An 11,926-nucleotide genomic window follows, 5' to 3' on the forward strand; every position below is an offset into this window, starting at 1 on the left:
ACACCAAAACAAACATAATCTCTCAATGTGAGATTATAATTTTTGTTCTATGTTATCACATGAGGTCTGGCAACATAACTGATGTTTCATTATTACATAGAGAGCAGTATTTAAACATCAAATATATCTTTAATAACTTTTCAAACTTCTGTCTTATGGATACATTTCAATCAAACACCCTAAGGGCAACTATAACATTCTGCACGTGTCACATTTTGTGTTTTTTTGTGAATGGTGGAAATGTTTTTTTCTTTGTACACAATTCATGCCCGTCAAGGAATGCACATTTTCTGAATATATGCTTAGTGTTTTGAACAACATTATTTACACAACAGTATTTAACTAAACATTTCAGATCTGCTGGCAGAAGTTTCAGCTTCGTCACAGAGTAGCTAGAGAGAGATTCATCTGTTGTACTTTATTAAAAGAAAGTGGTCATGATGACAAACGTTTTTATTTACATTTTTAGAGGATTCCAATGAGTGTCAAGGAATGTGATCATTGTGATGTCTAACTGAAGAGTTTTACTGGAACATTAGTGCTCTCTAGTGGTAGAACAACATACTTGCATGTGTGTCTGAAATTAATAAAATATTTACTTCCATTCATTGTCACAGGCAAAGACAGATTATCACCTCATAAAGTGATTCAACACACATGGTTTTTCTTTTTGTATTACATTAATTAAATATGTTAACACATAAGTGAAAAAAAACATTAAAGAGTACATCATGACATGGTAAATCATTTTTGGGACATGAGAAACTTTTTAGAATTCCTCTCAGGCATGAAAATAATGATGTAACATTTAGGTGCAAAAATACACAAAAGTACTCCATAACTAGAAGCTAAAATGGCAAATATCTCCACAGCTACAGTAAATTTCCCTGGGGAACTGACATAGGCTGGGATAAATGTGATCCAAACAGCACAGAATATGAGCATACTGAATGTGATGAATTTGGCTTCATTAAAATTATCAGGCAATTTTCGGGCTAAAAAAGCCAGGATGAAGCAGAAGGCAGCTAAGCAGCCAATGTAACCCAACACACAACAGAAAAGGGCAACTGAACCCAGGTGACATTCTAAAATGATCCGATCGCGGTACAGCCAGGTGTTCCTTACTGGATATGGTGGTGCTGTGATAAGCCAAGCCACGCAAACCCCCACCTGCAGGACTGAACATAAAAACACACCCAGCCTCTGCTGAGGGGGGCGAAACCAGCGTACAGTGTTGTTACCAGGCAGTGTGGCTTTAAAGGCCATAAGCACCACTAGAGTCTTACTAAGGAGACAGGAGAGGCAAAGGGCAAAGCTCAAGCCAAAAGCAGTCCGTCTAAGAGGGCATGCCCAGCGTGATGGCTGACCCAGGAAGGTTAGCGCACATATAAAGCAGAGAGTGAGAGAAATCAGCAACAGAAAACTCAGTTCCGAATTATTAGCTCGGACCAGGGGGGTGTCGCGATGGCGAAAGAAGATTGCAGCAGCTGTCATCGCAGCAACCACACCCAGAATGGCTATAGCTGCCAGGGCCATGCCAAAAGCCTCCGAGTAGGATAGGAACTCAATCTGCTTGGGAACACAAAGGTTTCGACGTTGATTGGACCAGAAGTCTTCAGGGCAAAGCATGCATTCAGGTTGATCTAAAAATGGATGCATAAACACACAGAAAGGGACATTCACCTAAAATTCATTCAAGAGAAAGAAGTTTAATTGGTGATTTGTAATGAATGTTTTAAAAAAAGGTTAACTGATGCAAACAGACAGTCAAGTCAAGTCACATTTATTTATATAGCGCTTTTTACAATACAGATTGTTTCAAACCAGCTTTACAGAGATAACAGGAAAATGCAACAAAGTTTGTTTCCAGAAGAAAATAGCGTCACAGTTCAGCTTAAGTAAGTTCAGTGATGTTTCATTTTGTTGTAAAAAAGTTATTAATTTAGTTCATTTATATATATAGCCACTCTGGAGAAAACCGTGATGTCATCCGTGAGTAATACCAGTCATTGTATGTATATGTGTATCAGTCTAATACCGGTAATATTGCTGATGCTGCCCTCTGCACAAAGCACACAGTCAAAGCAGCATACAGGCTGACCCTCTCGTGTAACCTTTCTGTATCCCTGTGGACAACTAGCAGAGCACACAGATACTGGTATCTATAAGAGAGAGAGAGAGAGAGACAAGACATTATAATAAAAATATCTGTGTGATTAAAGAGACTAGATAGCCACAACCCACAAAAAAATAATAAAATAAAATAATTGATAAAAATAAATTCCCAAGTTCAAAGCAATTGAAGAACTGATTAAAAAAACGTGTCACCTTTGATAAAATGTCTGCTAAATGAAATAAATGTAATAATGAAAACAATTATTATCAGACACTATTTAAAATAAGTAGAATTGTCCATTCAGAAAAATAAATTCTGATTTATTTCTCAGGTGTTGCTGAGTTGGCAGTTTGGGTATGATCACTCAATAAGCCACAAACACACCAAACTGTACCACTGCAGTGGTGAACACATATATGCCGGTCACTGTGAAGTTGCTTTGATACAATCTGTATTGTAAAAAGCGCTATATAAATAAAGGTGACTATTAGTAACGGAGTATGAGACTCCATAAGTTTACCTCCTTAGTTCCTCCATGCCAGATAATTTTGTCCTGGTTCAGCAGTAACTGCTGTGCTGTCGAAAGAGAGGAGTCAAAGCGACCCACTGTAACATACTGTACCGGACCCTCATCCAACCCTCTCTGCCAGTTCACTATGTCATATGACCCGACGGGGTCTCCATTCTTATCGAAGTGGATCAAATCTCCAAACATGTTTGTGTAGTTCACTTTCCTCAGGACCTCAACAACCTGGAGAAGATTAATGCACAGAAAATATTACCATTGGCATAATGTATAATAATATAGTTTATATATATATTATGAATTAGTATTATATATATATATATATATATATATATATATATATACGTTTAAATTATAATAATAACAATATTATGACACATAAATATTTCTCCTAAAGGTTACATTAACACTGATTTATTGAAATGCACAGAAGCATGTATTGCTGTACCTGCCAGGGCTGTATATTATGAATATCAGGGCACTGCTGTGTCAAGGCAGACCCAATCTCTTTTTTACACAGAAGCAGGTTATGCAGTGCATGTGCCACCGTGTAAACAGCCTTGTGCATGTTGTATGTCACCCTGAGCTCGGACACATCATTATAGATACTGTGAATGTCCTGGACCCTCTCCATGCCAGTACAGCTATGGGTGTTGTTCACTTGTTTACTTGTGGAGGGAGCAGGAAGACTTGTGTCTAATAAGCACTGGAACTGTGTTTCCCAGAACTCCCTTGCAAATGCATTGTAAGGCTCAGCCAGGGGCTGTATGCTCTCAAGGAATTGTTTTAAGCCGGGTATCTCAGCTCGGCGGATGGCAAAGCCGATGGTGCCACTTAGTGAGGGATAGTTCTCTTTAGTGGAGATGAGAGTGGAAGTCACCCAGGCTTCACTGGCCACCCACTGCTTCCCGGTCACATTTTGCCTAACTATTTCATCCACTACTGGCTTGATGTCCTCCTCGATGGCAAAAACCACCAAAACACGTGCTGTAGAATCTCGAATGGTCTTGACGATATCCATCAGCTGTTGCTGAGTTGGCAGTTTGGGTATGATCACTCGATAAGCCACACACACACCCAACTGTGCTACTGCAGTGGTGAACAGATCTATGCCGGTGCGCCCATAAGCGTCATCGGCCCCTATTGTGCCCACCCAAGTCCATCCGAAGTGCTTTACCAGACGAGCAAGAGCACTAGCCTGATTAACATCACTGGGAATTGTGCGAAAGAAATAAGGGAACTGGTGCTTATCACTCAGGCAAGCACATGAGGCAAAATAACTCACCTGAAGCAGAGATGTGGACATAGATTTAGAAAAAGATTGAAAGAGGAGTGAACACAGAAAGACTTTCAGTGGCAAAGAGTACACAAATACAGAATTCCTTCATTTAAAATAATTTTGTCTTGCTGATCTTCCCTCACCAGTGGGATACGGAACAGGTTGAGTATTCTGGAAATGGCCATTGACAGGGTGGATCCAGAGTCCCCAATAATGATGGGGATTCTTGGGGAGGAGCATTCCCCCAAACTGGTTCTCTTCATGGGTTGAGAGACTACAGACAATGCAGTCCTTAGAGACAGAGCAGTCAGCCCACATGTGTCATACAGCCTATAGCCCAGTGTGATGTTTGGCAGAAGGGTAGGGTTTCGATTGATCTCCTCAATGAAAAAGATCATTGACTGAGACCAGCGGAACACTCGCATGTTAAACCTGAAAGTTTTCAAAACTCAAAAATAGATTATTCAAGATACACAGGCTAATACAAAGACAGAGCATTTAGTCTAAAAAAATGTATCTTTGACACAATAAACTAAAATAAGCAATAATCAGTTTTGCTGTCTGACATAAATAGGAACTACATCTGATTTTTTCATTACCCCGTACATTTCCTCTGGTCTGACTGACTTTTAAAGTTCAGCTCCTGGTCGACGCCTTTGGAGTGGATGGGAAACATCCCAGCTAGAACTACATGGCCCTCCTTATAGACCACAGTTGAGTCTAGGTCCTTCCAGAGTTTACAGTCTGCATCTGAGTTGCTTTGAATGGGGTAGAGAAAAGAAAATACCAAATGTACAACCTGGAGAACTGGCATCTTCATCTCGATCTCTGCACAGTGTTCTTCTAAGCCACAACTGGAAACTGTGGATCTGGGTGAAGGACTTTATAGAGGTAATGTACTGAAGATGCTCTCTACAGGGACATAAAATGTGGGCACACACACATACACAAATGTGGACAAAGCCATGCGTACACACAATATTATATACAGTGTGTTAGCCTGATATCGGCATCAATTCAACCTATTCATAATAAATGATACCCAATAAAATAACAAAGAGCCTCTGGTAGAATCTCCAATCTCTTCAAAACAGTATATTTCAATTATAATATTCAATAAGAGAACAGGAAGGGAAAGTCCGTGAAACAGAGGGTTTGTGATATTCAGAAACAATAAAAGATAAGAATTTGGGAAAAAAAATTTAAATAAACATTTTAAATGAAAGTTTCGTTAAATGAAAATGAAAATAAATTAATACATGTGCATGGCTGGGTCATTCTCAGAAAACCATTTTTGCCAATCTTCACGTATGTTGACCTTATGAAGCTCAATATTTAAAAAAATGATGGGAAACAAATCACTGATCATATTTTGACACACACATGTTGGATTTCCATGTTTAATGGGGACATCCTATAGACATAATTAGGGCCCGAGCACCGATGGTGCGAGGACACTATTGGAATTGCTCTGTTTATTATTAGGGCCCGAGCACCGATGGTGCGAGGACACTATTGGAATTGCTCTGTTTATTATTAGGGCCCGAGCACCGATGGTGCGAGGACACTATTGGAATTGCTCTGTTTATTAGGGCCCGAGCACCGATGGTGCGAGGACACTATTGGAATTGCTCTGTTTATTATTATTATTATTTTCCGCATTTAATCGCATTTTTGAGGGCCTAAACATGCACGAAAACTCACGAAAATTTGCACACGCGTCAGAACTGGCGAAAATTGACATCTGATATGCGTTTCAGAATTGGGCGGGGTAAAATGGCTCGATAGCGCCACCTATAAAGGTTCAACGGAGTGCGCCTCCCGCTACGTGTCACGTATGTGTACGAAATTCGGTACATACATGTAATGACCCAATACCTACAAAAAAGTCTCTTGATATAGAGCCTTAAACACAACAGGAAGTCAGCCATTTTGAACTTCCTCTCTGATTTTTGTGCAGTTTTTGCCATTTTCAGGCCTCGTACTTTAACAAACTCCTCCTACAGTTTGAATCTGATCATCTTCAAATTTGGTGAGTGTAATCTTAAGGCCTTTGCGACGTTAAATTGCGAAGATCTAGAGTTTTCGTCGAAGGGCGTGTCCTCGGCGGCCTGACAAATTTTGATGTTTCGCCATGAAACAGGAAGTTGCTGTAACTCAGGCAAACAATGTCCAATCTGCCCCAAACTTCACACGTTTGATAAGCGTTCCGTCCTGAACACATGACCATGCTCAAATTCAGTTACAGTCATAGCGCCACCTGCTGGCAACAGGAAGTGACATCTTTAACACTGTTTTGGACTCCTAATAACATACAAAAAAGTGCCAGCAAGTGTTAAACATGTTAACAACATACTAGAAACATGCTAAAACATGCTAGCAAACATTAGCTAGGAGCTAAATCATGCTATTAATGCAATTAAATAGGAATTTGCTGTAACTCAGGCATTGGATGTTTAATCTGCCCCAAACTTCACACGGTTGAATATTCTCATGTTTAACACATTTACATGAGAATATTCAGTTATAGTAATAGCGCCACCTACTGGCAACAGGAAATGACATGTTTAACACTGTGATGCTGTACTAGCAACTTATTAAATATGCCATTGAGTTATAAACATGTTAGAAACCTGTTAAAACATGCTAGCAATTCTTAGCTAAGTGCTAAAGCATGCTAATGCAATGAAAGAGGAAGTTGTTGTTACTAAAGAAGGCAATGTCCAATCTTTCCCAAACTTTACACGTTTGATAATAGTCCTGTCCTGAACACATCTACATGACACTTTTCAGTTATAGTAATAGCGCCACCTACTGGCAACAGGAAGTGACATGTTTAACACTGCAATGCATTACTAGCAACATATTAAATATGCCATTGAGTTATATACATGTTAGAAACATGTTAAAACATGCTAGCAATTCTTAGCTAAGTGCTAAAGCACGCTAATGCAATGAAACAGGAAGTTGGTGTTACTGAATAAGTCAATGTCCAATCTGCCCCAAACTGCACACGCTTGATAAGAGTCCTGCCCTGAACACATCTACATGACAATTTTAAGTTAAAAGTAATAGCGCCACCTACTGTCGACAGGAATTGACACGTTTTACACTGTGATGCATTACTAACGACATATTTAATATGCCATTGAGTTCTAAACATGCTAGAAACATGCTAAAACATGCTAGCAACACTTATCTGAGTGATAACGCATGCTATCATCCCCATAATAAAGGACATTTTTGTAACTGACTTTGACATACTCCTATTTTTACCAACTTAAATGCACATTACCCACCGTGCTCTGTCTTCCTAAAGCCACCGGGTGGCGGTGGCACGGGTGCGAGGGCCCTTTCATCGCTGCTTGCAGCTTTAATTATTAGGGCCCAAGCCTTGAAAAGGCGAAGGCCCTATTGTTTTCCTCCGGATTATTCTTCTTAACTATTATTATTATTTATTATTATTATATTACTACCTTTTGGGCACTTTTGGGGGCCTTAACGTGCTCAAAAACTCTTGAAACTTTGCACAAATGTCAGAACCCGCGGCCATTAGAGCCGGACTGAAGCTGGGACCCGGGCGTGGCAGGGGGGCTCGACAGCGCCCCCTGGAACGCGGTCCGAAAACTTGGTCCATAAATCAAACACGCTTGCGTGTAATAATATGAAACTCGGTACACTTATAGATCTCATCGGTTCATATATCCTTCGTGCTCTGACTTTTTACCCCAGCCCAACAGGAAGTCGGCTATTTGGCGTAGTTTAAAAAACACATGCAATGGAATTTAAAATACTCCTCCTAGACGATTCAACCAATCACCACGAAACTCGGTGTGCATGAAGTCAAGACATGGAGGATGAAAAATTGCGAGGGGATTTTTGATATCTCGAACGGTTTGGCCGTGGCGAGGAAACGAATTTATGGCGAATATTGGAAACAGGAAGTGTGTTATAACATCCTCATACATTAATTGATCTTGATGAAACTTCAGCAGTGTGTTTGTTGTAAGAGGCCGATCACATGGATGTGACTATTGTGAGTCAAAGTTATAGCGCCACCAACTGGCAGCAGGAAGTGTGTCACTTTCAAAATGCTTTGAATTCAGCCTCTTATTTTTACCCGATTTGCTTCAAACTTTATGTGTATAATGTAAACACACGGCAGATGTAGACCTGTGAAAGAATTATTGATATCTTAAATACTGTTGCCATGGCAACGCTTTAAACTGTTATATTCTTTTTGGGTGCATTTGAGGCTCTTAACATGCTTCAAATTGCATGAAACTCAACATGCATATCAGATTTATTAGGTACTAGGTATGTGTGAAGTTTCAGAAACGGGCGCGGTGGAGGGGCTCAGTAGCGCCACCTTTAGTCAAAAATGGGGTATTAGTTTTACCTACAGTAACAAAAATCGGTATCTATATTTATCTCCCCGAGCCGGACAACTTTCTAATTTACAGTCATTAGCTCCGACCAACAGGAAGTCAGATATTTTGGTTTGAATGTGATTTGATGGGAATTTTGCCAGTCTCCTCGGGCACTTTTGGGGCCCTTAACGTGCTCGAAAACTCTTGAAACTTTGCACACAGGTCAGAACCTGCGGCCATCAGGGCTGGGCTGAAGCTGGTACCCGGGCGGGGCAGGGGAGCTCAACAGCGCCCCCTTGAACGTGGTCCGAAAAACTTGGTCCATATATCAAACACGTTTGCATGTAATAATATGAAACTCGGTACACATATAGATTTAATCGGGCCAAACAACTTTCGTGCTCTAAGTTTTACGCCAGTCCAACAGGAAGTCGGCTATTATGGGCTGTATGAAAATGCATGCCCCTGGAATTTGATATACTCGTCCAAGAAAAATTATCCTATCGCCACCAAACTCGGTCAGCATGAAGTCAAGACATTGAGGACGGTAAATTGCGGACGGATTTTTGATATCTCGAACGGTTTGGCCGTGGCGAGGAAACGAAGTTATGGCGAGAAAAGAAAAACACAATGTGTTATAACGTCTTCATACATTTATTGATCTTGATGAAACTTCAGCAGTGTGTTTGTTGTAAGAGGGCGATCACATGGATGTGACTATTGTGAGTCAAAGTTATAGCGCCACCAACTGGCAGCAGGAAGTGTGTCACTTTCAAAATGCTTTTGACTAAAGTGGGTGGGTTATTTTTACCTACAGTCACAAAACTCGGTATGTAAATTGTGCTTATCGATCCGGACAACTTTCTCATTTACAGTCATTAGCTCCGACCAACAGAAAGTCAGATATTTTGGTTTGAATGTGGTTTTGTCTCTCTCTGACAGAGTTCCCCCTGCCATTCTCTGTGTGTGTGTGTGTGTGTGTGTGTGTATGTGGGGAGGGAGGGAGGGCACACACACAGACAGCCCCCCCCTTTTCTGTGTGTGTTTGGAGGGGAGCAGAAAGACTCACACTGATGCAAGCTCTAAAGCAGACTTCTTCTCGACAGTCAAAGCGGGGTTACGTTATTGCCCGTCGTGCACAGGAACCCGAAAGGCAACGGGGTGGCGGCTTTTTATTTATATATATATATATATATATATATATATATATATATATATATATATATATATATATATATATATATATATATAAATAAATATAGCTGCAAGCAGCGATGGAGGGCCCAAGCCGGTGGCAGCGCCAGCCCGGTGCCTTTAGTGTAACTAAAGGCACCAGGGTGGCGGTGCCACCGGCTTGGGCCCGTAATCGCTGCTTGCAGCTATATTTATTTATATATATTTATTATTATATTACTACCTTTTGGGCACTTTTGGGGGCCTTAACGTGCTCAAAAACTCTTGAAACTTTGCACAAATGTCAGATCCCGCGGCCATCAGGGCCCGACTGAAGCTGGGACCCTGGCGTGGCAGGGGGGCTCGCCAGCGCCCCCTGGAATGGGATTCAAAAACATGTCCATATATCAAACACGCTTGCATGTAATAATATGAAACTCGGTACACATACAGATCTCATCGGGCCGAACAACTTTCGTGCTCTAAGTTTTACGCCAGTCCAACAGGAAGTCGGCTATTATGGGCTGTATGGAAACGCATGTTCTGGCATTTGAAACACTTCTCCCAGAGAATTAATCCGATGACCATGAAACTCGGTGTGCATGAAGTCAAGACATGGAGGATGCTAAATTGCGGACGGATTTTTGATATCTCGAACGGTTTGGCCGTGGCGAGGAAACACATTTATGATTAAAAAAGGATGCATAAAGTGTGTTATAACTTAGTTATAGTTTTACCTACAGTTACAAAACTCAGCGTGTATATTGATATTATCAAGCCGAACAACTTTCTAATTTACAGTCATTAGCTCCGACCAACAGAAAGTCAGATATTGTGGTTTGAATGTGTATTTTCTCTCTCTCTGTCTCTTTGCCATTCTCTGTGTGTGTGTGTCTGTCTGTGTGGGGAGGGGAGGGGAGGGGAGGGGAGGGGGGATGTGTGTGTGTGTGTGTGTGTGTGTGTGTGTGTGTGTGTGTGTGTGTGTGTGTGTGTGTGTGTGATTTTGGTTGGGTGACAGTTGTAGGTTACAGTTTGACAAGAGTTAATAGTTTAAAGGGCACCTATTATGACATTTAAAATGTTCCTAATGTTGTTTAGGGAGTCCCCAACAACAGTTTTACGTGCATGCAATGACAAAAAACACTTTTGTTTTCGTATAATATGCATTTATTTTTACCTGATTTGCTCACCGACTCCCAAATGATTCGTTCAACGACTCACTTTTCCAAACCCCTCCTTTGCGCGACGCTAATCTGCGATTGGTCAGATGACCCAGCAGTGTTTACAGAGATAATACTTATTGTTTAACACGGAGTACAATGATGCTTTTATCAATTAAATCGTGTTATAATAATGATTATAGTCCACTGCTTTGTAGTTTGTAGTAAAAAACTAAAATAAATAATTTAATGTTAGCGAGCATAGGCTAGCCCAGAGTTCATATTGTAAAAGCACAATCAGTCTTTGTTTGCGTTAGCCCGATGCATAAACATAACGTTTTTACAAAAAAAAAAAATGCAGTTACGTTACTACGAGGTATTATTCTATTCTTTAAGACAACTCCGAAAACAACGACAAACACTTCACATATCTCAATACAATTGTCATTGAAGACCTAGAAGCTAAACGGTGCTTATCTGATTTTATGTACGGAACAGACTGAATATGAATAAATATGCTATTCTTTTCAAAACATTTAATTTATTGATTGTTGATGTCCTGTATGCAGACATGTTGTCCTCTTGATTTTTAAGTAGGCCTATACAACGCTTATTGAAATAAGCTTTTAAATGACCTTGTACCATCTTAAAATACCATCTGTGAATAAGCTATACCTAGATCTTCTCTGAAGTTTACAAGAAAATTGTATTATTGATTTACTATAAGTTTATAATTATAGTGGATTGATCTGATAGTAGATGTTGCATGGTCTGCCAGAACTACCTCGAAAATGTGCAACGATTATTTTAAATCCATTGAATTTTTTTTTTTTATATAGAAAAAAGATAACAGAACAAACACAAATCACCTGTGCTATGACGCATTTACTGTGGCCAGGTTGAACTGCGGCATTGACCATGTAAGGCAATAATGTTCGCTTTAGTTATATGCAAATGTCACCTTTTGTATACAGACAAAAGAATGAGCTATCACTGTCTGCCACCGGCAACTGACTCTAGTAGCTGTGTATTCGTACTAGAGACACACATCAAATCCTTAAAAAACGCATTTATTCTACAACAACAGCAAACCATGTAGGCCTAAACAATTATTTTTAAAATAGTATTTAAACTATTTTTAAATACACTTTACAAATAATAAAATAAAAAGAGTAGCCTACCGTAACCAACAATGCATAAAATGTTGTCTAAGTTGGACTTTTTATTCTCATTAATAGCTTCTCATCGGTGGTCTATCAGTTTTCTTTCATGCAACTAGTCGCTTGTTATCAGTATTCAAGC

General features: G+C 40.0%; 1 protein-coding gene across 1 annotated transcript; it reads right to left on the minus strand.

Annotated features, from left to right (window-relative positions):
- Positions 1-478: 478 nt before the first annotated feature.
- Positions 479-4,994, minus strand: olfcw1 (olfactory receptor C family, w1). Its single transcript, XM_079621385.1, has 6 exons — positions 4,521-4,994; positions 4,065-4,353; positions 3,091-3,927; positions 2,637-2,867; positions 2,039-2,162; positions 479-1,643 (listed from the first exon to the last, which is right to left on the minus strand). Exons 1-6 carry the CDS (start codon positions 4,739-4,741, stop codon positions 745-747), a joined length of 2,601 nt encoding a protein of 866 aa, XP_079477511.1. The 5' UTR covers positions 4,742-4,994; the 3' UTR covers positions 479-744.
- Positions 4,995-11,926: the final 6,932 nt, after the last annotated feature.

This window comes from Phoxinus phoxinus, assembly GCF_949152265.1.
Source record: "Phoxinus phoxinus genome assembly, chromosome: 8".
Taxonomy (NCBI): domain Eukaryota; kingdom Metazoa; phylum Chordata; class Actinopteri; order Cypriniformes; family Leuciscidae; genus Phoxinus; species Phoxinus phoxinus.

Bases quoted from the DNA above. Each gene is read 5' to 3' on its own strand.
- olfcw1 (XM_079621385.1), bottom strand. From the start codon at position 4,741: ATGAAGATGCCAGTTCTCCAGGTTGTACATTTGGTATTTTCTTTTCTC. The intron at 4,354-4,520 runs GTAATGAAAAAA...GAAAACTTTCAG, and splicing joins GACCAGAGGAAATGTACGGG to GTTTAACATGCGAGTGTTCC. The intron at 2,868-3,090 runs GTACAGCAATAC...AATCTTCTCCAG, and splicing joins ATAATATACAGCCCTGGCAG to GTTGTTGAGGTCCTGAGGAA.